This window comes from Sminthopsis crassicaudata, chromosome 4 (assembly GCF_048593235.1).
Source record: "Sminthopsis crassicaudata isolate SCR6 chromosome 4, ASM4859323v1, whole genome shotgun sequence".
Classification (NCBI taxonomy): Eukaryota; Metazoa; Chordata; class Mammalia; order Dasyuromorphia; family Dasyuridae; genus Sminthopsis; species Sminthopsis crassicaudata.
In genome coordinates, this window is record NC_133620.1 from 59,950,268 (window position 1) to 59,977,038 (window position 26,771).

At 34.2% G+C, this 26,771-nt stretch overlaps 1 protein-coding gene across 6 annotated transcripts in view; it reads left to right on the top strand.

The window, feature by feature from the left end:
• The window catches only part of DNM3 (dynamin 3), a 562,491-nt gene that overhangs the window by 201,665 nt on the left and 334,055 nt on the right, over window positions 1-26,771 (top strand). For 4 of the 6 annotated variants that reach the window (XM_074308351.1, XM_074308348.1, XM_074308352.1 and 1 more), the window contains exons 13-14: window positions 12,438-12,489; window positions 13,313-13,342. In XM_074308351.1, coding sequence (XP_074164452.1) covers window positions 12,438-12,489; window positions 13,313-13,342 — 82 coding nt within the window. The remainder of the gene's footprint in view (window positions 1-12,437; window positions 12,490-13,312; window positions 13,343-26,771) is intronic. The other 2 variants (XM_074308353.1, XM_074308349.1) reach the window with 1 other exon arrangement.

Consider the following 26,771-nt stretch of genomic DNA (forward strand, 5'->3'; position numbering starts at 1 on the left):
TGCCTTCACTTCCTAAAAACTTCATTGTAATTGTCATTTGAGGATATCTATATTTTCAGAAAACCATATCTGTAATATTCTTTTGTATAATGTGAGTAAAGAAATAACAGTAGCTAATGCTTATGCAGAACACTTTAATTTCATCCAGATAATAACCCTGGGAAGTAGTTGTTATCATTCTCATTTTATATGAGGAAACCATGGCAGACAGGGGTGTCTGAGGCTGCATTTGAATTGACTTCAGGTCCGATGCTCCTATTGGACCACCTACCTGCCTCTAAGTGAAATGAACTTATTATTTATATATGTGTTTTATGAAAATCTGCTCATTTGTACGTTGATGCTGAAACACTGAGGATATATCTTATTAGTGACTATAATAATGATATAATAGTCTTTATAATGCATGTAGTGACATGTTCTGCACCAATGCCATCTTAAAGTAAGTGCAGGAATCTTGAAGGTCTAATTCACTGTCTGTGGTATTGGGGGATGAGCATGTGAGGAATGATAAGAGGTTATGTTCGGAAACCCTTTCAGTCTTTTAGATATCAGTGCTTCTATCTGTCTTTCCTTTGACAGTCAAATGGATGAAACATCATAATCTGATATATGTGTGTCAGGTGTGGTCTGTGCTACAGAATATCCCCTACATAAAGTGATCTTTATTGCCCTCTTACTTGTAGTCATTCATTATAGGGACTTCACATTAATGCTAAGAGAACATAGCACTTAAGAGAAGTTTAAACATTAATACATACTTTATAATAGGCACTTCTGAACTGAAAACTGGAATGTCATGTCCCTGGCATATCAGATCTACTCCAAATTGCATAATAATTTCAATGCTATGTCTTCATTCAGATCAATATCAAATCCTTCCTATTTCAATATTTCTGATAGCTTTTAGATGTTTTTCCTTTTTCTATAAGCTGCTTGCTTTCTTGTTGGGGAGAGCTATTTCTTAGTGAAAAAAGTCATGAGAGATTAACCTTATTTCCTTTTTTGATAAGGCTATTAAGACAGTAGATATGAGGAATGATATTATTTCCTTAGATTTTAGCAAAGCATTGGATAAAGCTAGCTCATACTATTCTTGTGGAAAAGATGGATGTATTTGGTAAGGTTATAGTATATTTAGATTCAATACTGGTTCAGAGACTAAATTCACAGAATAATCATTAATTATGCCACATCAACTTTGCAGATTGTCTCCTGTAAAGGGGCTAGAACTGAGCAAATGTTTTTGGATAATGAAGCATGTGAGACTAATTCCCAATTGGAAGGTTCCCTATTAACTTGTTTGAAGGTTGACCCTTCCCAGGTGTTCTGTGCTGACTTGATTGGTGGGACAAAGAGGGGGAAGTGACGTGTGTGGGAGGAGTAGGAGAAGGAAGAGGAAATTGAGATGCTCACTCTCTGTCTCTCCTGGCATTTGAGGGAGGAAGGTGTGTGTGAGATTGCTAGACCTAATCCCCTGACCTAGACCGTAAAAGATCAAGAATAAAGACGTTTAATGATCCTGACTCCGGCTGATTTCTGGGAAGACAGAGTTCCAGCAGTCTCCAATGGAGTTCCTAAGAGTCTGAGTTTCTTTGGAGTAATTCTTAGGAATCTATGCTTGGTTCTCAACAATGTAACATTTTTATTCATGATTTACATCAGCAATATCAAACCCATAGCATGAAAAATCTCGCAATGCATCACACACCAGATTAAAATGTAATTGGAAACTGTTTAATCTGAGATTCTTTAATTCTGTGATTCATATGGAAAATAAAGTAAAATAAAGCCATAAATAAAATTTAAAAAGTAATGTGATGTATAAATAAATAAAATCATATATAAAATATTCTGTCATTTTTATTAGGATATGCATTTAGTTCATTGGTTTGTTTTGAGGAATCCACTTTATAAATTCTAAAGCAATAGATAGACAATTGCATAGTTAAATTCCTGTTGTGAAAGAAGAAATTATTTGGTGAGGATTTAAATGTATGTATTGAGAATCTTTCCATTTTTCTCTAAAATTGACATTTCAAGTTAATTCTTATTATAATGGACTTTTTATAATCTCCAAATTAGAATAGGTAGGCAATTATGGATTTTTTCTTTTTTTTTTCTCCAATGGGTATACGTAACCAGTTCTAATCTAGCTTTTGCTAATCTTAGAAAAACATTAATTCTTTTGTTTTCCTTTTGAAATAAAGACCTCTTTCTTTTAATATAGTTCTCATTTGCAACTTTCAATTATCTTTACCTCTAATTGGATCCCCTAAATTGAACAAAACCATCTCTCAAATAAAACCCTCATTAAAATGCTTAATCTGGGGAAATAAATCCCTATATCAACTCTGTCCCCTAAACATTTTTCTTTCTGATTTTGAAGAATCTTTATCTTCATTAGCAGAATATGAATGTTATATTTCTTCTTCAATTTTCTGGACTCATGATTTATCATTGCTTAACCAGAAGTTGTTCAAAGTTGATTTTGTTTATAAGGCTGCCATGTTAATTGTTCTCCTAGTTCTACTTGCTTTGATCTGCATCTGTACATAAAGATCTTTCCAATTTACTCTAAAAGTATTCATTTAAAAATTTCTTATTTCAAAATAATATTCTATTCCATTCTCAATACTATTGTATACACACGCATATACATTCACACAAATTTATGTGTGTGGTTATATAAGTAGACATACACATTTTTTAACAGCTCATTTCTTTTTTCTTTTAATTCTTTCACCATATATTAGTATACATACTAGTAGCAGTATGGCTGGGCCAATAGCTATGTATATTTTAGTAACTTGTGGAACATGGTTCTAAATTGCTTTGGAGACTAATTGAAGCTTGCATTTTTGCTGTTTTTATCTTTTGTCATATTTGCCATCTAATAGCTTTGAATTTCTCTAATTATTACTTACCAGATTTTTTATACAGTTATTGGTAGCTTAGATTTTTTTTGAAAGCTGCCTGTTCATTTACTTTCATCACTTCTCTTGTTCTTATGAATGTAAGTCAGTTCCTTATTGACCATAGCTATATAACCTTTATAAGATAAACTTGTTATAAATTTTATTTTTGAAATAGAATTTTATCATATTATTCACAGATGCATTTTTCCCTTCCATTTTTCTGTTTCCATAACATGTGCTCTTTATCATGTGGTCATAAAATGGGCTATTTGTCATATGGTCAAGTTTGTACTACTGTATAGTGATTTTACTCTGGATTTTCCTGATGCCTACATGTGTGGTTTTCCAAATATAATAAAATTTCTGTATTTAACAGTCAAATATTTCAGAAGAAAAAGCTTTAATGGAGTTTATTTGTTATTGTCTTTGCCTAAGAAAAGCACCAAATCTTGTTTTCCCCTGTATACTGAATTTGATTTAGCAATTTATATAAATAATAGATGATCAAATTGTTCTTTTACTTCCATTCTTTCTCCATAATCCTACCATTTAAATAGAAAGGCAAGCTTATTAGCAGGCCCCTTTTGTGTAGTGACCTTTCAAGTTCTCATGTTCGCCTCCCCTTGTACCATGTGGATGATCTGGCTTCTGAGATTTATGTCCTCTAGTAGTTTAAAGGAAACATAGGCTCCAGACATAGCCTGTTAAAGTGATATCTCAATGTCATATAGCAGACCAAGTCCTGTTTGTTTTCCAGTGTGCTGAGTACGTCCTGACACCTGTTTTCTCACAGTTGAAATGATACAGTGTGTACATTTCAGTCCTTGTTATATGAGCACCATGAAAATTCTATGGGTTGTAGAGTTCATTATATCTCTTCTTCTCTCCTGCAGAATGTCTATGTTGCCACTAATAAATGCAGTATATTAGAACCTTGGCATCAAACCACAGAGCTACTTTGATTTTTTCTTCTCATGTTATTTTTTCTGATACTCTCTGAGTAATGAACTCTGGTTTATTACAAGGATATCATCTATTCTTATATGAATGCAATCTGTTGTTTACAAGTCACTTTTGTGTATATTTTACCATCCTAGAGAATGGGGAACTCTTTGCCATTGCTTCTTCAATTCATATTATCAGTATCTCCATTACCACCCGCACTTGTGAATCTTGGTAGAGGGAGCCTTTCTTTCATCAGCCCCCTAAATGCAGGAGCTAATTGGGAAATGATTGTCTCTCTGGATTTAGTGAAAATCAAGCAAAGAAAAGGAGGAATATGTCTGTGTGTGTGTGAATTCTTATTAGGCTCTAGAATGATAGGAGCAGTGACTATATTTTGATAAATCTCAGTTTTAGATATTCCTTGATGCTATTTGTCATTTTGTGGTCAATATTTTCTATAATTGTTGCTTTTTAGTAGAGCCATATCTAGGGTATGGTAAAAAAAAAATTGACATTGGTTCTATGCTTTGGGAATTTTCCAATGCCAATCAATTTCAAATCAAAATGAGGATTTTCCCTCCCCTTCAGATTTTGGGTGTATAACCCAAAGGCTTCAAGTTACCCTTTTGTGTCTTGCTCATTATCCCCAACTAACAACAGAGGATCCCTTTTAAGTTAATTTTAAACTTCATTTTAGAAGTTAAACATTAAATAATATGGTTCTTTTGATAAATATCAAGCATTATCAACTCAGATCAACAAAAGATTTGCCAGTATATAATCATTAGAAGTGTAACAAAAAGAAAAGACTATCTGAAGCTTGAAATAAATGCAGCTGTTTGAGCAAACCCCACCCTTGCCCCAACCTTCATAGGCTTCTCTGAATCTCTTTCTTTTATCATTTCTTGCTGTATAATAATATTCCATAATAATATGGAAGATATTCATCTGCCATAATTTATTCAGCTAACCCCAATTAACAGATAATTCCTTAACGGTATCTAGATACTATGTGGGATAAATGTTGCATCTGAAATCAGTATTGTCTGATCAAATCTCAACTCTTAACTTACTCATTATATAACTCTGGGCAAAGCCCTTAACTTCTCTTTACTTCAGTTCCCTCATCTGTAAAATAGGGAAAAATAATAGCAACTACCTCTCAGAAATTTTTACTTTTTAATTTTTTTAATAAAAAGTTTTTTTTTAATTTTCAAAATAGATGCAGATAGTTTTCAACATTCAGTCTTGCAAAACCTTATGTTCTGTTTTTCTCCCTCCCTCCCTCAACCCTCTCAAGTAATATAATATATACTAAATATGTGCAATTCTTCCATACACACATTTATCATGCTGAACAAGAAAAATCAGATCAAAAAGAGAAAAAAGAGAGAAAGGAAAAAAGCAAGCAAACAACAACAGAAAAGGAAAAAAAAATTATGTTGTGATCCATATTCAGTTCCCAAAAAGTTCTCTTTTTGAATGCGTCCCCTCAATGTTGGAAAAAAAAAAAAAACACATTCAGGACTTTTTTGATAATCAAATAGGTATTACCTACAAAATACTTTACAAACCATAAAATAGTCTATGAATGATATCTATTATTATTAGTTTATAATTTATTGCCATTATAAAAAGAATATGTATATATAAACATAAACACAAATATACATATAAACTTAATAAATATGTGCATACACACATACATATATAAACAAAGATATGTATGTGTATATATATATGTGTATATATATATGTATATATATATATAAACTATAATATATACTATATGTGTTTCCTTTCCCTCTTTCTTGGACTTCTTTGGGGATAGACAAATTAGTCATTTGTATGACTGAATCAAGAAAAAAAATGCAGTTTAATGACTTTTGGTAGTTAGTTCTCCCTAGCTTTGCAGAATGCCTGGATCAATTCATGGCTCTACTAAAGTTATAACAATGTACCTGTTTTCTTGAATCCCCTCCCACAATTTTCATTTGTAGACATTCCTTTTTTAGGATTATAGCTATGAAAGGGAAGAGAAATAAAAGTGGATAATTTTAGACATGTAAAGTTTTAAGTACCAGGAATGTCCTGGAAATGTTGGTAGACAGCAAAGAAAGAGCCAATAAAGATATTGAAGATGAGAAAGAGAAAGGGTGCTTTTATCTTAACTAATTTCCTTCAAAACATTAATCCCATCAGGTTCCAAGTGCATCCCATCCCACCAGCCCTTGCCTCCACCCCTCCAATCCTTCTCAGGTTTCTCAGGCCTTTCCTGATGGACTGATTGATTTCACATCTGGCCTAAGGTCCTGGGCTTATAGATCCTCCTGGCTGAGCCCCTTTATCACAGATGCCACTCCCTGCATCTGTGGTTTTAAAGGATGAACAAAGCAAGGCCAAAACCCCAAGCCCATTTCTCTGAGCCACAAGATCTGAGGAAAGGGAAAAGTGGATCTCAGGACCTTCCTTCCCCAGTTTACTGTGGTATGCCTCTGCTGGGACTGAATGGAATGAATCTTTCACCTCTAATAGTTGTTGTTGTTTATTCATTTCAGTCATGTCTGACTATTTATGGCTCCATTTGGGGTTTTCTTGGCAAATATATCTACTGGAGTGGTTTGCCATTTTCTTCTCTGAATCATCTTACAGATGAGAAAGCAGAGGCAAACAAGATTAAATGACTTTCACAGGATGATACATCTAATTTGAAGCCAGATTTGAAATCAGAAAGATGAGTCTTCCTGATGGTTGGCCAGACACTCTACCCACTATACCAGCTTGATATTACAAGAAAAAAAGGAGCTATGCTTCAATCAGCTGGATTAATAGAAGCAGATAATTCTGATGCAAAGAAAAAAAGGTCAACATGGAATGTTTGTGCTTCTTCCTGTCTCAGTAGCAAATTGCTGGTATCATACATGTGGGTGTTTTTCTTTTACATGATCTGGGATTGCACCAAGTACCTATTAGAGCATTAAGATCATAAATGATTGGAAAAGACAGTGGGCCAGTCAAGTATCCTGGGGAAGGTATAAAGCAGAGATAGGTCAAGGAAAGTCCTGGTATCTACAAAATATGAAAATGACTTAAATTTTGGTCTCCGATGCATATAAAGAGAAAGCCCTAAGAACTAGAAGGAAAGGAAAAGACTCATAGCCAAAGCGATTCCAGAGTTAAGAGTTTAAAATAAGATAATAGATATGGTACCTTTGAATAAGGCTTTGAAACTCATTGAATTTGGTATTTGATGCATTTCAATGAATGAAAAAATGCTTCAGCACTTGATGCTTTCTCAGCACTCATGGCACTTGGTAGTTGTTTTAGATTTGTAAAGTTGGCCAGGCTTACTGCTTAGCTCCAGCCACCACTGCTATTGCCCTTGGGCTTTGGGCAACAACTCCCCAGCAAAGGTAGCTGTACACAGGACTGTCAAGTACACATGATATTGAGCTTGGGCCTGTTGGCAGGCAGTTCATGGGACAATTCCTGCCAGAGGATAACTCCCAAAATACAAGTACTGGAAGTGGCACAGAGGGTCTGGTGCCCTCATTAGGAAGAGAAACATCAGGAGCAGCTGCAGTGGCACAAACAGCAATGATAGCAGAAGCCCAGGCTATAGAGGACCCAGGATTCCTGGCAGCCCCCAATCCTGGGAGATGAAGGATATGGGACCATAGCTTTAGCTTCCATATCCAAGTCTTCCCTTCCTAAGGAAGATTGGATGTCATGGGGGTGGAGAAAAAGTATAAAGGTCATGGGTTCCTCTCAAAAAGTGAATTGGGTCAGGAAGGGCTGAATCTGGATAAGCTGGTTTGTTTCTCTACAGCTGGAAGCCCCATTTGCCCCTTTGGGGAACTGGTAAGATGGCGGAGAGGACACATGCGTCTTTCTGAGTTCTCCTTTACCCTCAAACTATTTTTTATGAAAATCAGCCTCAGAATTAGTGCTTGGCTGTCAAAACCCACAAATATTGAGAATACAACGCATTACCAACAGAAGATAATCTCAAAATTCACCAAAAAAGGTCTGTCTTTTGCTCGCAGGCAGGGACAATTAGACCAGGCGCAGCATCAGCCAAGTAGGCAGTGAGAGCATGAGAAGCAGCTCATGCTGAACAGACTGGGGGGTGGGGGGGTAGGGTGTGGTCTCAGCTGGAGGAAAATTTGCAGGGAGAACTTTACCACAGTGTCAGCTACTTTGCTCTGGCAGCAAGCCAATAGATTGGCAGAGAAGTTATAAACACAGGGGGTAAAGACAACCTCAAAATGCTAGACTCTCTCAGAACCTGGCCACATGCACCCAGCATTGGGAGGAACTCAGCATGATCTCAGTTTACAATGCTGAACCCAGTACAGATCCTAATCCCAGAGTAGCCATTGCTGTCCCACTGATGCTTCACTGCTACTTCCTGTTGTCTGTTGAGGAAGCTTAGTAACCCCACATTGCACCAAAAGCAGAAAGCACCTTTTGTTGTTGTTGTTGTTGTTGTTAAAATGAGTAAAAAGGCAAAGTGGGCTCTAACTATAGAACGCTTCTATACTGAAAAAGAGCAGATTTCAAACCTTGAGGAGACTAAAAGCAGATTGTCTCCAGATGGAGCCCCAAATCATAATATAAACTGGTCCTCATCACACAAGACTCTCATAGAAGAAATTAAAAAGGCTCTTTAAAAAGAGCTAGAAGAAAAATGGGGAAAGGAAAGGGAAGCTTTGCAAGAGGGTCTAGATAAGACATGTAACTCATTAAAAGATAGAATGGATAAAGAAATCAACTCCTGAAAAACAGAATTAGTGAATTGGAAAAAGAAAATAATTCTTTAAAAATGAAATTGGTGAAATGGAAAAAAATTCCATAGAACAAAACAACTAACTTAAAAACTCAATTGGACAATTACAAAAAGAAATTTAAAAAAGTAAATGAAGAAAAGAATTCATTAAAAATCAGAATTGAACAAATGGAAACAAATGACTTGAGGAGACGCCAAGAATTAGTCAAGCAAAACAAAAAAAAAAATAATAATAATAAAATAAAAGAAAGAAAGAATAGAAAAAATACCTACTTGGGAAAACAACAGACCTGGAAAATAGATAAATAGATCTAGGAGAGATAATCTAAGAATTATTTGACTCCCTGAAAATCCTGATGAAAAAAAGAGCCTAGACACTATTTTTTTTCAGGAAATCATCAAAGGGAACTCCCCAGATGTTATAGAAACAGAAGGTAAAATAGGCAAAGAAAGAATTCATTGATCACCTACTGAAAAAGGTCCCAAAATCAAAACTCCAAGAAATATTGTGGCTAAATTCCAGAAGTATCAGACCAAAGAAAAATACTACAACCAGCCAGAAAAAAAAAATTCAAATACAAAAGTGCCACAATAAGGATTACTCAGGATCTAGCAGTGTCCACATTAAAGGATCAAAAGGCCTGGAATCTGATATTCTGAAAGGCTAAGGAACTTGATATGCAGCCAAGAATAACTTACCCAGCCAACTAAGCATTTTCTTCCAGGAAGAAGATGGACATTCAATGAAATAGGTGAATTCCATTTGTTTCTGACAAAAAACAAAACAAAACAAAACAAAAAAACAGAACTAAGTAAAAAGTTTGACCTCCAAATATAGGACTCAAGAGAAGCATAAAAAAGCAAAAAGAATTCTTGAGAACTATATTTCTGTTATGAGTATACATAAGGTGTACATGTATAATTTGGTTTTAGTGTTACAATATGAAAAAGGATCTAGAGATGGAAAGGAAAAGTACCAGAAAATGGAAAAGTGGAGGTACTACATCTCATGAAGAGGCAAAGGAAACCTATTATATATGAGGGAAAGAAAGGAGAGGGATGAACATAGTGTGAATCTTACTCTCATCAGAACTGGCTCAAAGAGAAAATATCTATGTTTCTTTTTGACTATCCTTCCCCTCCCCCCCAGTGAATGGAGGGAGGTGGCAGGGAATTAAATGAATGCTTGATAATAATTCTTTGATTTTATTATATACATTTTCTTTTTTTAAATATTTGTTACTGGGGAAGGGATGGGGAAAAGTATTTAAAATAAATATAATGTAAAACAAATATAAAAATAATATAATATATAATATAATAATAATAGGGAGAATTTAAAAAGAGGGAGAAAGAAAAATGGATGAGCCAAGTTTCTGGAAGACATGTAAACACACAGAATTTAGTACTCATGTACAGAAATTGGTTCTGTAAGGAGAAAGACTATCATTTCCTTTCAGTCAGGGAAAAAAAGAAGAAAGGATGGGAGTAGGAATGAGAGAGCCTTAGAGTTAATATTCTCTCTTAATAAAGGGAGACATAAGGGCATTTGCTGCAAGATAGAGGAGGCACTGAAGGCTTGAAGAAAGAAGAGAAGCTTTGTAACATTTTCTAAGGGAATAAAGAGCATAAAAAAGTACAAGAAAGGAGAGCTCACTTGAGAAAAGATAACATCTATTTGTAGTGAATCTGGTCAGTATGATGATATGCCTTTCTCCAGCAGTGTTCAGTAGTTCAGGAGTACAAGGAACTTAGTCTGCCTAGGTTGTGGAAGGTGGAGTGGCAAATCTCAGAAAGAGATTTGTCAGGGCATGAATAGTTTTAGGACAAAAGAGTAGAGGTTAGAGGACAGTGTACATCAAAAACTTGTTAATGAGTCCAGTCAAAACAGAGTGAGGCAATAGTACAGGTGATAGAATAAGAGAATGAGAATGGCTGGAAAGAGGGACAAGACATTATAGAAGGAGTAAAAGAAGGGTTAGGAAAAGTTACACAGAAGGAAACATTGAAGGATAGGAAACTGTGAATAAATGGGGTAAAATCTGAGTTCAGAGTTATGGAGATAGGCATATCAGTGGAATGGTTGTGAACAATGATGAGATCTTAAGGCATGAGTATCTCTGTGGTTAGTTGAGGTAAGTGAAGATACAGGTCATAGAAATTGAAAAGAATATGAAGGCAAAGGACATCAACATATATGTCCTGAATATGAAGCAAGCAAACAAAGAGAAGAGAGAAGAAAGGAAGAAAATAAATATTTATTAAACACATAAAATGTGCCAGGCATGTGCTTTGAGCTTCACAAAGTCTTTTGATCCTCACACCAGCCAAGTGAGGTAGGTCCTGTTATTTTAAAAAATGACAGATGTTCTAAAAGGTATAGTAGTAAAAAAAATGTCCTTTAACTCCTGAAATTTTCATGATCAATCATTATTTAAATATCCTCAGGGAAAAACAAATATTGATCCTAAAAGGGTTAAGGCCTTATGTTTCATGAAGGAGGAATATATATTAACAGAGAAGTTTATTGGGTTAATGCCATTACTTCTGTGGATCAGATCCAGAATTCCAAGGACAGAGTTGCAGCCATAATCACCCAATACATATTGTAGGGTTTATTGATCACATATAAACTACCCTCTTATTTACTTTACCTTTTTTGCCTAAAATCCAACTGGGTTTTGATTATGCCCTAGATACCTGCCTTACTGCTGATAGACATGTGTTTCTTTTTTCTTTCTTTTTTTTCTATTAGAGATCTCATTTAAAAAAATAAATTTATATGACAAGAATCTTGATATAATAACTGCTCATGAATAATAGATACCATTTTTTATCAGTTGCTTGATCCATTTATAAAATAGTTCTTTTGGATTAGTAGAGCTTTAGATGATTTCGATTTTTACTCTCTGAATAGAAGAGTTAAAATGGTATTTTACATTTTCTAGAAAGCTAGTTACTCAAATAGAGTTTGTTTCTTGTAGTTTTCTACCAGTTCGAAATGATTTTTATAGTTAGTTTGTCTAAGTATCTCTTACATGCAACAAAGTGATTACAACATTCCTCTAATGAAAAAAAAAATTACTGAGGACCAGTAGCTAGAGAAACTGTTCTAAGTTGGTATCTGTTTTGATTGAAACACTGACCCATGCAATCCTGTCATTTTAACACTTAGATTTTCTGGCTCTATTATTTTAATACTTATATTTAGTGTCATTAAATATGTATTAAGATGCTTGAACCTTTGAGAATATGTTGAAAAGTTCAATAAAGATCTCTAAGGCAACCTTGTAAGATAAACTATTAAGGAATCAATACAGGTAAGACTTTGCTGGTCTGTCCAGAATAAAGAATAAATACTCTTGATTTTTTTTCTCTGTCAAATTATGATGAAAAATTAAGATACATAGAATAATATAATCAAATAATATTATGTTTTAAAATAATAGAAACTAAACTTCACATATATAAGAAAGAACTCTAATTTTGTTGGACTTTTATATTTTTTTACAAACTGACTAGGCTGATGGCTAATTTTTTTGTATACCTTTAATATTTAACCTATGCTTATAGGTTCACGTGATACTAGATAAAGCTTTTCTTCTCATAGCATTCTCATATTATTTTATGAACATTGATCACCAAAAGTTCAGAATAACTGTTTCTCTTCACAATTTTATACCAATCTGGAATCTCTTCACAAGAAAGCATTACTTAATTCCACTTTACTCAGTAGTAAAACTTCAGAGTTTCTTTACTGAAACTTTCCTTTTTGTCTTTCTTAGTGCCCAGCAAAGAAGCAGTCAGGTTCATAAGAAGAGTGCAGTTGGAAATCAGGTAGGAATTTTGTAAAAAGAATTACTAACTGCATGCTTGAATGGACTGGAGCAAATTGCTTTATTGACAATTTTTTGGATGCAAATAATTTTATGCAAATTCTGCTTGACATGCAGCTTGTGTTTCACCTTTTGAGTTTGCAGAATGAAATACAGTTGTTTCATTAGTTGTTTTGTGCTGCTAACAATTTGATTTTTTTAAATAACTTCTGCTATGTGCACAGCTTTTTGAGTTTTCACTTCTTATCCTTTATGTACTATTTTACCTGCTTATATTATTTCTAATTTAATTTGATGATCACTGAATCTGAGTCAGTTCAAGGATAAAGTGATGGTGAGTACTTGCATGGGCTTTTTGGTGCTGCTTACTAGTTCACACATTTGCACAGCTTGGTAACAGTGAAGGGACAGCTCATAGAGAAAGGCTGTTGCTTGATTTGCTTTGTCAGAATTTCTATTGGTTTTATGAAGATGTTAATTAAAACATTGATTTGGTCTTTTAAAATATTCATTTTTTTTAGGTTGATCAGCTGTCTCTGACTAATCATAGCGCTTTGCAGAGATTGCATTAACTAAAAGTTTGCCGTGTCTGTTATGTTTTGTGTGGTAATGAATATTTGCCTTGATATTTCTTTTCAAGTCAAAACAATGAAGATTCTGCAACTAGCATACATTTCAAGATACAGAGGAATGGTTAATAAAGCAAATGGGAACCTCTGTGAATTTTGTGATTTTCATTGTTTTGAAGGGAGAAGGAATAAATGACTCAGATTTTTCTCTAGAAACTTTTTTCTTAACTAAAACAAAATTCTTTGCTATTACAGGGAACCAATCTTCCGCCTTCAAGGCAAATTGTACGAGCTAAGTTCTGTAAGCTTTACTGTTGCTTTTTCATTCAGCTTCTCCAAGTGCAAAGTTTGTCTTTAACAAATTAACTCAACTAGCGCTTGCTACTAATTACTTTTTAAACCTAGGCTGTCTTTTCTATAACATCCTCTCACTGAAATGAGAACCTCAAGAAGGTTCATCCCTTCACTGCTAATAACTTGCTGTGATTTAAAAGTATGAACTAGTATAATGTAATAGGCTATAGTATTAAGCCATTAACCCTATGGATGCCTTGATATTTTCCTAATTGTCATGGTTCTTATATTCATTAAAATCATTAATTGACTAAAATACCTTTCTTTTATGCTTTATTGTTATAAGGCATAAGTTTCCCACTCCTGGTTTGTGATATTTCTAATAAATACAAGTTATGTTTCTTGGAAAGGTGGATGAATTTTCTGGCATCTGTTTTTTGTGTGTTATTATCGGTACCAAAATCTTATTTAAATAATTAACGTTTGTGAAAATAAATAGGTAACAGCAACCTTAAATTAGGTGACATTTTCCAAGAGTTGAAGACAGAGATAAGAAAAGAGACTAGACCTGTTAATTCTTTTGGCAGAAAAAAACCAGAGAACCCTAGAACCAACATTTTGTGAATGTTCAGAAAGACTGCTACATGATCTATTCTTTGGCATGGGCAGAAGGGATTCTGTTGAGATTTTTTTCTTAACCATTAAAACTTCATTTTTAACAGGGGTAAAGTGAAACCTAAAGTTTGAATGAAAAAATCTCATTTTCCATTAGAATATATGTACACATTATTTAAGAACAACATAAACTTCTGCCTCATCAATTCTACATTATTTAATGAAGTTTTTGAAGAAAAGAGATTAGATGGCACATTATTGCCATGATTAAAAATGAATTTTTTTTAAAAAATAAAATCTATAGCAAATTATTCTGATGAGATTAATACACAAATCAAGATTTTTTTTTCTCTATTAAAAAACTCATTAGTGTGCATCCAGCAAACAATAAACAAGAAGTACATACTTTGCAACAGGAATTGCACTAGGGCTGAGGATATATACAGAGAAAAAAAATATCTTTCCTGCTTCCAGTGAGCTTATATTCCAGACTATGAATTAATATCCCTCTTTTCTAACTTTAAAATTTTTCTCTAACCTATAAAAATATATAAATATATAATATATATATATATGTGTGTATATATATATATATATATATATATATATAGTATGCCTATATTTCATCAGTATTGAGAAGACATGACATGCAACATTCAGTTGCATAATAATGAGGAGTAAAATCATAATCATCTCAGACTTTTTACTAAATACTGTAATACCACCTTTTAAAGAATCTATAGCCTTCTGAATGATGACACCAAAGTAATGGTGTCCAAGGCAGCATATACCATATGTTTCAACATTACTAGCATGTTATTATATTATGTTATGCCTTTGTATTATTTTTTTTCTTGACTTGGCTGCAATGTGCTCTAAATAATGAAATGGAACAACTTTATTTATTTATGAATTTGAATGTTTGTGGGACAGAAGAATGACCTATTGCTGTGATGAGGTATTATTAGTTTTCTGTTTTCTTCTATTAACTTATCTTCTCACTTCATCTTTGGCCTTTAATGCTGTCGTCTGAGGTTTTGATCTGACTTGGAAAGGTTTCTTTTTAAGCCACAGGTTAGTCTGTCTTCTAATATATTTGAAATAACAAAAGTAACCTTTTATTCAGTATCTTAACTAGCAATTTTGCCAACTGTAACATGCCTTCACAAAACACCCACTATGAAGACAAATTAAATTATCAGGGGATACTCGCCAACATAAAGTTTCATGGGAAAAAAAGACATTTTATTACATCATGATACTGCTAAGGAGCCTGCAGATACATAGGAAGAGGGTCAGGTAGGGATAAGAAGGATTTTACCTTTGAAATGGCCTTGGTAGGTGGCAGGTTGGAATGCAACCATCTAGGAAATTGCTATTTTAACTAATTATCCTTAATAACTAGATGCTAAGTTCAATTGTTTCTATAGTTGTTGAAAGAGCATAAGTAATATACAGCACTCTCAATTTGGAATGAAGCCTAGCCTTATTTATAGTTCAGCCTTTGGTTTTTACTATGATTTCAGCTAGCAAGAAGGGGATCATGAAGACTGATCATTTCTCAAGTATACATTGTTTCGTGGGACTTGTGTTACTCTTGCATGATGAATTTTTTGGGTATGTTAAATATTTTTTCTAGTGCCTTATTGGGTTTGACTTCTGGTAAGCAACTCATTATTGATTCTCTTATTAAAAATTATTTATCCAATAGACTATGTAAGGATTATTCACATAACTCCATTTGTATCTTAAGGAAGCTTTTTTGGTGAACATTAAAACTATTCAAATGAGCTAATCAATGAATATTAATCATCCCATTGCTAACTAATGATGTAGTTAGCATTAAGTTATTATTATGTGTTAGGCATTGTGTGCCATGTACTGTTGTTATTGGTTGTCCTTTGTTCTTGGAGAGGATATCAGGATACAAAGAAAAGCTAAAACAGTTGGCTCTCTAGAAGCTGGAGAAAGGAAGAAACTCTGAACACAAGTAAAAGCAAACAAATGTTAAAATTAAAAAGGGAGGAGGAGGAAGCTTCAGTTCTTCCTATCCTTCCATACCTCTCTCCCAAACAAATACCCAGCAGATAATTGGCTGCCACTGTTTTCTCCCCTATGTTAACAAATACTTGAATGTCAGGATTTCCATTGGAGCATACATTAGCTTAATGTTATTGAGTGATTTGATAGAGATAATCATACCTGATAAAGGCCTTAGAGATAATTTTGTCAGTTATTTTAATTGGGGAAAGATGAATTGATTGTATAATTGATTTTCCCCATGTATTTATCATTGAGAATATATTATATGATAACCAAATAACATTAAATAATGTTTCTGGTTGCCTTTTGGTATGTGGTAAAACTCACTCTACCAATTTTTCTTTGCCACTACAACAAATACTTGTGAGTCATTCTTAATTTTGGCTGTAACTCTTTTTTTTCTTTTTTTGATTTCATTTATAGCAGGATGAACTACTTTATCTACCAGTATGTCCATTGACTGGTCATTGAAAAAGGGTCTTATATTTAGAAAGTTAAATTAAAATTAAAATAACAGTTTTAAACTGGAATGATTCACTCCCCTTTCCCAGAACTTTTTCACTGTTACTATACAATCCAAAAGAGACCATATCTAATGAAGTTTATTTAATTTTTTCTTGCTTTATGAATTGTCTTTTTCATAGTTGCCCTATCATCTTTTATCTTCAATTATTTAAAATATTAAATTCAACTTGGGTTTAGTCCTTTGCTTCAAAATAGAAGACAAGAATCTGCATGTGATTGAGAATCAGAAAATGTGGGTTTGAATCCTATCTTTATGTAGAAAAAAACACTTAATTATTTGGGATTAAATTTTCCCATCTATAAAATAAGATTGGATTAGGCAATATCTAAACCCTTTCCAATTTATGAGGTATTTTATATTTCCTATGACCATCCATGAGAACCTGGATTAAAAACAGTATTGCATAGGTGGTCTGTCTGTGTACAATTAGACTACACTTCCTTCATTTTGATTGATACTATTAATTTTAGTTTAGTTTGTTTTATCTATGATGTTCCATTGCTGACATTTTAAGATTTCATCGCACTACCCATAGGATCATCACATCTTTCCTTTCCTATACTCATGCTTTTGATTTTTAACCCCATTTAAGACTTAATATTTAACCTTACTAAGTCTTAGCTTATATTATTCTAGCCTGTCAAAATTTCTCTGTCATTCAATTCATCAGTAATTTCTTACACCTTCCTGTCTTTCACAAATCTGATGTTAAAAATATAAAATGGGATAAAGCAAAGAATGGATCCTTGCACATGTCTTTAGAGACTTCCCTCCAGGTTGATATTTGTCCATTAGTCACTATTTTTTGGGACTAGTTATTCAACCAGTTCTGAATCCATCTAGCTACTATCATGGAATCCAAATAATCTAGAAGCAATTAGTTGGCTCAATGAATAGAACATTGGCTTTGGAGTTTGGAAAGTCAGAGTTCAAACTTGGTTTCAGATACTTAGCCACATGACTATGGAAAATCATTGAGCCTATTTTCTTCAGTTTCTTCATCTGTAAATGAAGGTAATAACAATAATATCTACTTCTCAGAGTTGTTTCAAGCATCAAATGAAATAATAATTCCAAAAGTTATGGTGCCAGCACATAGCATTATATAAATATTATTATTATTACTCTAACCACCATTTATTTAAAAGACTATATACAAGGCACTCTATCTAGTGCCAGGCAACACAAAGAACAAAAAATAGGATTTCCTGAACAAAGAGTTTATGTTCCACTATGGGAAGGATAATGCAGGTGGAGCAATTAGTTTATATAAACCCATCCCTCAACTTACCCTATCATCTCTCATTAGCACTGGCAGGTTTGGTTCCTAGGGTGACTAAATGCTTCTTCTTAGTTTTGGTTACTGCCACTCTTAAGCTTCCCTTTGATGTACTCCTCACTGATTACTAATTAGCTAGCCAGAATTTATTAGCCTTTAGAAAAGGTATCTACCCAGATAGTTTAGTAAGACCAGTTGATACACAGAAGATTATACCAAAACTCTCCCACAATTACACACAGGATTAATGTAAAAAAATTGGACTCAAGCTTAGAGAACTTTTGGGGCCAAATGTGGTAACTCCTGGTTTCAGTTTACTTGATCTCCTTTTTTTCCCTTCAGGCAATGCTAGTAAAATTCCATTTAGATGTAATTATGCTGGACTTTTCTTGTAGAATACTACCTGGTTTATACTTTTAATTGACTAATTCAATACAGGTGTGTAGGACTTATTTTCACATAGTTTATATGACTGATTCATTTGAGAAATCCTAGTCTTATTTACATTAATTGAAGGGTATAGAATTCTTTCCCCCTCCCCTCCCCATTTACAATAATTTGGGGACTTTTCTTTCTTTTCTTTCTTTCTTTTCTTTCTTTCTTTCTTTCTTTCTTTCTTTCTTTCTTTCTTTCTTTCTTTCTTTCTTTCTTTCTTTCTTTCTTTCTTTCTTTCTTTCTTTCTTTCTTTCTTTCTTTCTTTCTTTCTTTCTTTCTTTCTTTCTTTCTTTTTTTCTTTCTTTCTTTCTTTCCTTTGTAATTGGGGTTAAGTGATTTGCCCATGGTCCCACAGCCTTGTATTAACACACTTGTGTTAAGTGTCTGAGGTCAAATTTGAACTCAGAACCTCTTGACTTCAGGGCTGGTGCTCTATTCACTGCAGGAATCAGAATTGTAAATGACATTCAGTATTCCAAGAGATGATGGTGAAAACGAAGTAGGCAATTCTGGTATGGTCCCATGAGTGATTCTTAACTGTAGCCTGTTTTGCCTGAAGAAACTATAAACTCCCAGAAGGCGTATCCTAAACCTTCTGTTTTCTTAGGTAAGGTCACCTGGATTGCTCCCTATATTCTAAAAAATACACTTCCTCAATTGGGATATGATGTTAGAGCTCCCATTAGTGATGCTCTAGCCATGTTCCTTTTGAATAGTTTAATCATCCTCAGTGAGAACATCTGTTCCACAAAACAGAGGTCCTGTCAGGAAGGAGGATTTAAAACAATAGATACTATTGGTCAGATGAAGGCTGGAAGGGTTGGACCAAATCTAGGTCCTTGGTTGTAGTCCCACTATTTCTGCAATGGTGGAAGAAGACCAAAGGCAGCAATGGAAGTTAGTGGACTGGAACCATTTTATTGGCCTTGTTTGTGTACTTGAAGGTAATTTTACTTCACAGATCCATTTTGGAAATAACTAAAAGCTAGGATCATGAGCTAAGAGAAAGTTTGCCATGCACAATTAAAAACAATCTGTATTTGGTTTTGTGGCATTCCAATGGACCTTGGAAGTAAAAAATAAATAAGAATAAGGAAAGGATAACCTGAAGTGGAGACAGTGGGAAAGCTTGAGTTTATGAATTTCTAGAGAAGTACACTTACTATCAAACAGTGGTAATGGAGAACTCAGGGCTAAAATACTTAAGTTAAAGCAGAGGAGGGGAAGGAAAAGAGGTGATAGAGAGGGGGTGTTTAGTCACAGCAGTGCTGCCTATGGCTAATTTGTGAACTATGACTGATAGAGTTTCCTGTGCTCAGACAGTTGAGGTGAAAAGGGATCTATTGCCATAATACACACTGGAGGGAAGCATGCTACTTGGTAGTAAAAGCATTGGTTCTTTGCTAGCTACTGCAAAGCCTAACCCTCTACTATGTGATCTTATTCTGGAAGCTGTCTATAGCTAGGATTTACTGGGTCATGAGTTAGCTTAGAGTCAGCTTCCTAACACCTGTTGCCTTGCTTCTATCTGTATGTGTAATGAATGAAATTGTAGAATATCATTATAATGTCCTCATTGAGTAAATTTATCTTACATAAACTAAACTGGATCCTCAATGCTGCAAGGCAATCCTTTTATACCTCTCTAATTAACTCTCTCCTCCACTCACCACTACAGCTTTTCCAAACCTTTTTTAACTCTCTTTAAAATTTCTAAACTCTTCCACTCTGAAACCTCTTCAGCTTAGAATACTGCTTAATAATTTATTGAAAAAGATAAAGCCATTTGCCAAAATTTTACTGTTCCTGATTTCATGTCACTCAAATGCCTTCTGCCAGTTAATCAATAAACACTTATAAAACACCTGTTATGGGCCAGATTCAATGATAAGTGATGGGTATACACATATAGGAAGGAAAGACAATTCCTTCCTTGAAAAAAAACTTACAATCTATAGGGGAAAAACAATAATTCCCAAAAGGAAAATGAAAAGAAAGTGTCAAAGACCTCATTTAAAGAGAAAGAGCTTTTAGGCCAGCCATCTTTTCATTTTATATCTGGCTGTACATCTTTGGACTGGCTTCCATCATGTATCACCATCATTTGATCTAAACCACTTTCAATGATCTCATTTTGAAATCTAATAATGCTTTTTAAATTTTCATCCTTCTTAACCTCTCTGTAGTCTCTGACACTATTAAAGACCCTGTCTTCCTTTATTTTCTCTTTCCTTGATTTTTGAGAGACTCTTCTCTCCTAGTTCTTCTCTTATGGTTGCCCAAATGAACTTGTCTTTCTTCAAACTCTCCCTTCTTCCTAATTTTCTTATCTCTATCTATCCTCTTAGTTATCCAAACTTATATGTCATCCTTAACTCCTTTATCTCTGTCTCCTCCCATATCCAATTTGTCGAAGGCAACTTGATTTTTGTTTTTTTCATCTCTCTCCTATTTTGGCACAAAGCCTCATCATTTCCCATCTAGAATACTACAGTACCCTGTTGGTTGGTTTGTATGCCATAAGTGTCTCCTAAGTCTTTTCATCCTTTGTTCAACTACCAAAATGATCTATTTCCTCCAATAGCAAATAAAAAAATGCTCTACTTAGTATCTTCTCCTCTCTACTTTTCTAGACTTTTTACAACTTACTCTTTCTCATTTATCCCCCATTCTCTGTGTTTTAGTGATGGTGGCCTCTTTGTTGTTTCTCAAACAAGATATTCCATCTCACAACTCTAGGCCTTTTCACTGGCTATTTTCCATGACTAGAATTCTCCTGGTCCTAGATAAACTCCTCTAGAGAAAACCTTCACTTGGGCAGGTAGGGGGCACAGTGGATAGATCACTAGACCTGAAGTCAGGAGCACCTGAGTTCAAATCTGGCCTCAGACACTTAACATTTCCAAGCTGTGTGACACAGTCATTTACCCCTAGTTGCCTCAACAAAAAGAGAGAGAGAGCCTTCACTGATCCCCCTTAATTCTAGGGCCTTCCCTATATTGATTGTTTCCAACATTATGTTTATAGCTTATTTGTATATAGTATCTTGTCTTCCCCATTAGACTATAAGTTCTTTAAAGGCAGGGATTTTCTTTTACCTTTTTTGTGTTTGTAGTACTTAATATAGTGCTTGGGATATAAAGGTTCTTAAAAGATTTTTTTGACAGAGGAAGAAAAAGTTAATGAGCAAAAGAAAAGAATTTTATCCAGAAGGACACTATTCTCATTTGGAAGTAGGATGAGAAAAATAAAAAGAGACAATCTTTAATCTTTTTTTAATAAAGCTTCTTCTTTTCAAAACATATGCATGGATAATTTGACAACATTGACCGTTGCATAGCCTTGTGTTTCAGATTTTCTCCTCCTTCTCCCCACCCCTTCCCTTAGATGGCAAGCAATTCAATATATGATAAACATGTTAAAATATATGTTAAATGAAATATGTATAAACATATTTATAGAATTCTCTTGCTGGACAAGAGAAATCAGATCAAAAAAAAGAAAGTAAATAAGAAAACAAAATGCAAGCAGACAACAAAAAGAGTGAGAATGTTATGTTGTGATCCACATTCAGTTCCCACAGTTCTCTCTCTGCGTGTAGATGGCTCTTTCATCACAAGATCATTGGAACTGGCCTCAATCATGAAAGAGAAAAATTTAAGCATATTGTAAATCTGGAATGAGTAGCATGAAGTTTTGTGTAAACTACATAAATGACTGTTCCAAAATAATCAGTGATGTAGAGGACATGAATCAAGATAGTTTGTAACTTTACATACTAATTGATCCTTGCTTTATGCTGGCTGGGTTGTCTTGGACCTTGCTTTAGTTAAGGTCTCCTAGTTCTGATATTTCTTTGACCATTTTAGGTTTTTTTGGTACCTTAATAGAAATAGTTCTTAGGCAACATATGTCCCATGATCATATTGGAGGAATTGGAAATGAAACTTTGCAAGTCTGAAGCCTATTTACTTTGATCTGCCCAGAAATGTGATAGTTCCATCATTCTGAAGCCAAGAATCATACAAAATATGAGGAAACTCTTCATGACATATAGTTGGAGTAAGTAAGGATTTTAAGTTGGATTATATCACTGATATTTTCCAGTTGATATTTATGAAGGAATATTCTATAAAAACATCTATAGGAAAAATCAAGAAAGCACATATAAGTTTTCTTCAACATTAATGATTTTTATGGATTCCAAGGGTGGAAAATATGTTTCCACATGTTTTAGAGTATTACAATATGTTGACTCAGAAACTATTTTTAGTTCTAAGTAGGATTCCTTAACTCCATAAAACTTTTTCCATTTACATTTCTTTCACTACTCTGGTATGTATACATTTACAAAATAAAACATAGAAGCTTTAGAGTAATTAGGGCCATGACTAGAACCTTTTTTCCATGTAGGACAAAAGCAAGTAAAAAGAAAGAGGTGATACAGTAACAAGTATATTCTTGTTCCTAAAGGGAGAGGAGGAGAGCCTTAGGAGAATGTCTTGATAAGAGAATTATAGGAGTGACATCCAGAGCTTTGTAGGGCCTAGGCCAACAGAGGACTACAGAGATGGTGACATAGGGATAGTTGTTGCTGAAAAGGGGATGTACACTTCACTTCATGGAGTACAAAGTGATCTCACAGTGTAGTTGTTTTGAGGCAAAGTCCCATTTGACTAATGCTAGTTACAGCTCTGTTGGAATTATTCAAATGTAACTCCCAAGGTAACAAATTAGCAGCATTAATATGAGCTAGCAATTATTAAGGTAAGTTGAAATCTGTCACTTTACTTACAATTTCATATTTTCTAGTAACCTTGTGATTATTATCCTTATTAAGAATTATAGTAGATTGTGTAATGATGTGTTGTTTTAAAGAAGAAACAGCAAATCCCTTTCAGTTGCCAGCTGATTTTTTTTTCTTTAAGTAAATACTGATAAATGCTTACTTTTACAAAACAGTACACTTTATGTTGTACTTATACAGCTGGATATGTCTCAAAAATAGTAACACATTTCTGGAAAGTAAATTTTTATAGAACATTTGTTACTTCCTTTTTGAACTCCATTTTTAGATATATTCCCAGGGGGGAAATATTAACTCCAAAACTATTTTAAAAATCACAGTTAAAAGATATGGAAATTTTAAAATCTTCAATACTTAAAAGAAAATTAAGTCAATTTAGTTGACATCTATCAAACACTTCTGTTGCATGAAGTGTTAGGTGTTTGTACTAACGTGCTTATGAGTTATGAGAGTCAAATCACTAAATTTTTCTTAGTCTTAGTTTCCTCTTCTATAAAATTGGAGAATTACTGGAAGTATTTACCTTGTAGGGTTGTTGTCAGAAAAAAAATGAAAACAATATGTACAAAATATTTTAAGAACCTTACAACACCCTATAAATGCCAGCTAAAATGCTAATTAATGTCAATTATTTGAAGTACACAAAAAATACTGATGAAATTCTATAAGACAGCAAAGAGAGAAGGATTATTTCTGACTCAAGGGACCAAGGAAAGTTTCATGGAGGAGATGGCACCTGATCTGGGCCTTGGAGGAGGAAATGGGAGAGTATATCCCAGGTATACTGGACAAGGTGAGCAAAAGAATGGGAATAGCAAAAGGCCAGGTGATTCTAGGAAATGAAAAGCTTAGCACAGTGTCTGCCATGTAATGGACATTTAACAAATACCTGTTGATTGACTGGCTGGCTAGAGTAGATAGTTTTAATATGAAAATTAAATATATGAAGGGAAATAGTGTGAAAAGTAGATTAGATCCAGAAATGTGAAAGGCCTTAAATTACTGGTTAAATTAATATATATCTCTCTCTACATATATTTATATATAAATAGATAGATAGATAGATAGATATTTCTCAAAAGTCATGAAGATCTATTGAAGGCTTTTTAAAAAATTTTTATTTTTATTTTCCCCATAGAGGGGGAAAGGCTGAAGAAAATATATTGAGCCACCTATGTTAGGAAACAACATGATGGGTCAGGGCGAGCTATGAATCTGAGAAGAATATATCTGGAACTTGAAGTGATATCAGAGGGTATGCATGCATCTTTCACTTAGCATCACTGAAAAATCAGGATCACATAGCATCAGGCTTGGGATTCAAACCTAAGTTCTCTTCCTCTGGAACTAGGGCTTTTCCCACTGTAACAACAGTAGGAGAATAATAAGTGTTGGGGTCTTACATAAGAAAAGAGTATCAGGTAAGAGGTGACCAAAAATGAAGAATGTAAAGGTAAATCAAGAAAACTGAAGATTAGTGAGAAGAAGCCATACTCTTAGTATTTGGAAAAACTTATTGATTAAATATGATGTGTTTGAGATAAATTGCAAGGGATTTTGAAATGCAGAGAAGCAGAAACTGTGACAATTATCACTCTTGTGATATAAGTTATCGCTCTTATGATTCCAAGGAGATAGACAATTACTTGAGAAGTTATAGTAGAGTTAGGTCAAATTAGTTTAAATTTATAGCGGGCTCAATCATTACAACTCTCACACTTAGATATAAGTACTTTTGAAGCTGAAACAGTGAAAGCAGTTTGTGGATTATCCAAGTCTGGAGACTAACTTTTAAAGGTAAAGGTTGTAAGATATTCAAACATTATAGTCCGAGCACCTCTCTGAAATGACTGATCATGGAATTAAGATTGGGCTACAGAATAAGTTAAACTAGAATGGTAATGATGGTCTCAGTAAAGACTGAGAGACTCAGAAAGAGTTAAAAAGAAGATAAGAAAGGAAGGACAAAAAGTTGTCATAGAGTCATAGAGGGGAACGTCAGAATTAAAGATTTTGGAGACAAAGATGTTCTAAATGATTGTTAATACATGCTGGCCAGTTGTTAATTGATGTAGTGTGAAGCTAAAGGATAAATTAATTGGAGAAGTCAAGAAGGTTAAGGTCATTGAAGGTCAGGTGGCATCTCTTCCATATTGATGTTTGGGTTTCTGAGACTGGCAGAATCCAGAAATAGAAAGGAAAACTATAAGCCAATTGAGGTAGAAAATGGGTCTTAGATGATGGTAGCAAGGATGTAAAGAGTCTACAATGATCATATGACATGGAATTTAAAGAAAAGATGGTTGAGTAATGGTGGCAGAACAGTGGCCGTGATGTATCAGTTGGGAACAAAGAACATGCAAACTTTTCTCTTGGCTCTGTGAAGGAAGACAGTAACAAGGATACAAAGAGTGGACATCATTGTCAGGTTTTCCTAGACTTGCAGTCTCCTGATAATAATAATTATAGCTACCACTTATATAGTACCTTAAGGTTTGGAAAGTACAAATTGTTTTTCCATTTTTATTTTCACAACAACACTGAGAAGTAAAAATGGAGGCTGAGGAAGACTTTCCCAGGCTCACATATTAAGTGTTTGAGGCTGGATTTGAACACAGTTTTTTTTACTCCATGTCCAGTGTTTTAGTATAATGCCATCAACCTCCTCCTGAGGATAAAACATGTTTCATTTAATTCGAGGATGCTGATGTGCTGCAAAAGCTCAAAGTCAGAGGTAAAAGGGAGTTTATTTAGAGTAGTCTGGTGTTTCAAAAGGCAGGCTGAAAATTGCTAGGGGAAGGCAGAGTGATAAGATTAAGCTGAATTGGATTAAACAGATGGAGGAGCCATAAAGAAGAGGACCACATGGGATAGAACAGGAGGTTGGGTGGGAATCAAGAAGGACATATTAGTCATGGGGAAAAGCTAGTGCTATGTAGACAGATTAATCTATTGGAAGTTAGAATTTTGGTGAGATGCAACATTGATATGATGATGACACCACAAATTGAGGAATCCATATGGCATGCTCAGTGTAGACAAAAAAGTTTTCAAAATCATGGTGCCAATTGTAAACTAGGAGCAACTAACAATTTTGGGTTAATGTTGTTAAAAAATAGTCCAGTGGCAGCTAGGTGCTGCAGTGGATAGAGCACTAGCCTTGAATTCAGGAGGACCCGAGTTCAAATGTGGTCTCAGAAACTTAACACTTCCTAGCTGTGTGACCCTGGGCAAGTCACATAACTCCAATTACCTCAGGGAAAAAAATAAAGTCAACAAGTATTAAGCAACTACTAGGTAACAGGCACTAAATGTGGCACTTCAGAATGGAACTAGAGGTTAAGCTTCAAAGTTCACCATATGTACATTTTGTACCATTCACCAAAGTCACTTAAAAATCTTGTTTTTTGTTTTTGTTTTTTGTTTTTTTTTTTTCCTTTAGAAAAGCTGAGGGAATGAATCACTTAAAATCTGTGATGGAACTAAAGTTATGAGTCAGGACTCTGGATTCCCTATTTCCTGCAAAACACATTAATTAAATTAAATAAACTTTTATTAAGTTCTTCCTATGTACTAGACACTGTGATAAGACAAAACCCAAATAGTCCTGCTTCAAGGAGGTTGGAGCTTCCGTTAATTTCTAAGTTTTAAATTAAAGTTGAACTGCAAGCTCAACGTGAGTCAGTGGTATGACATATCATTAAAAACAAAAAGC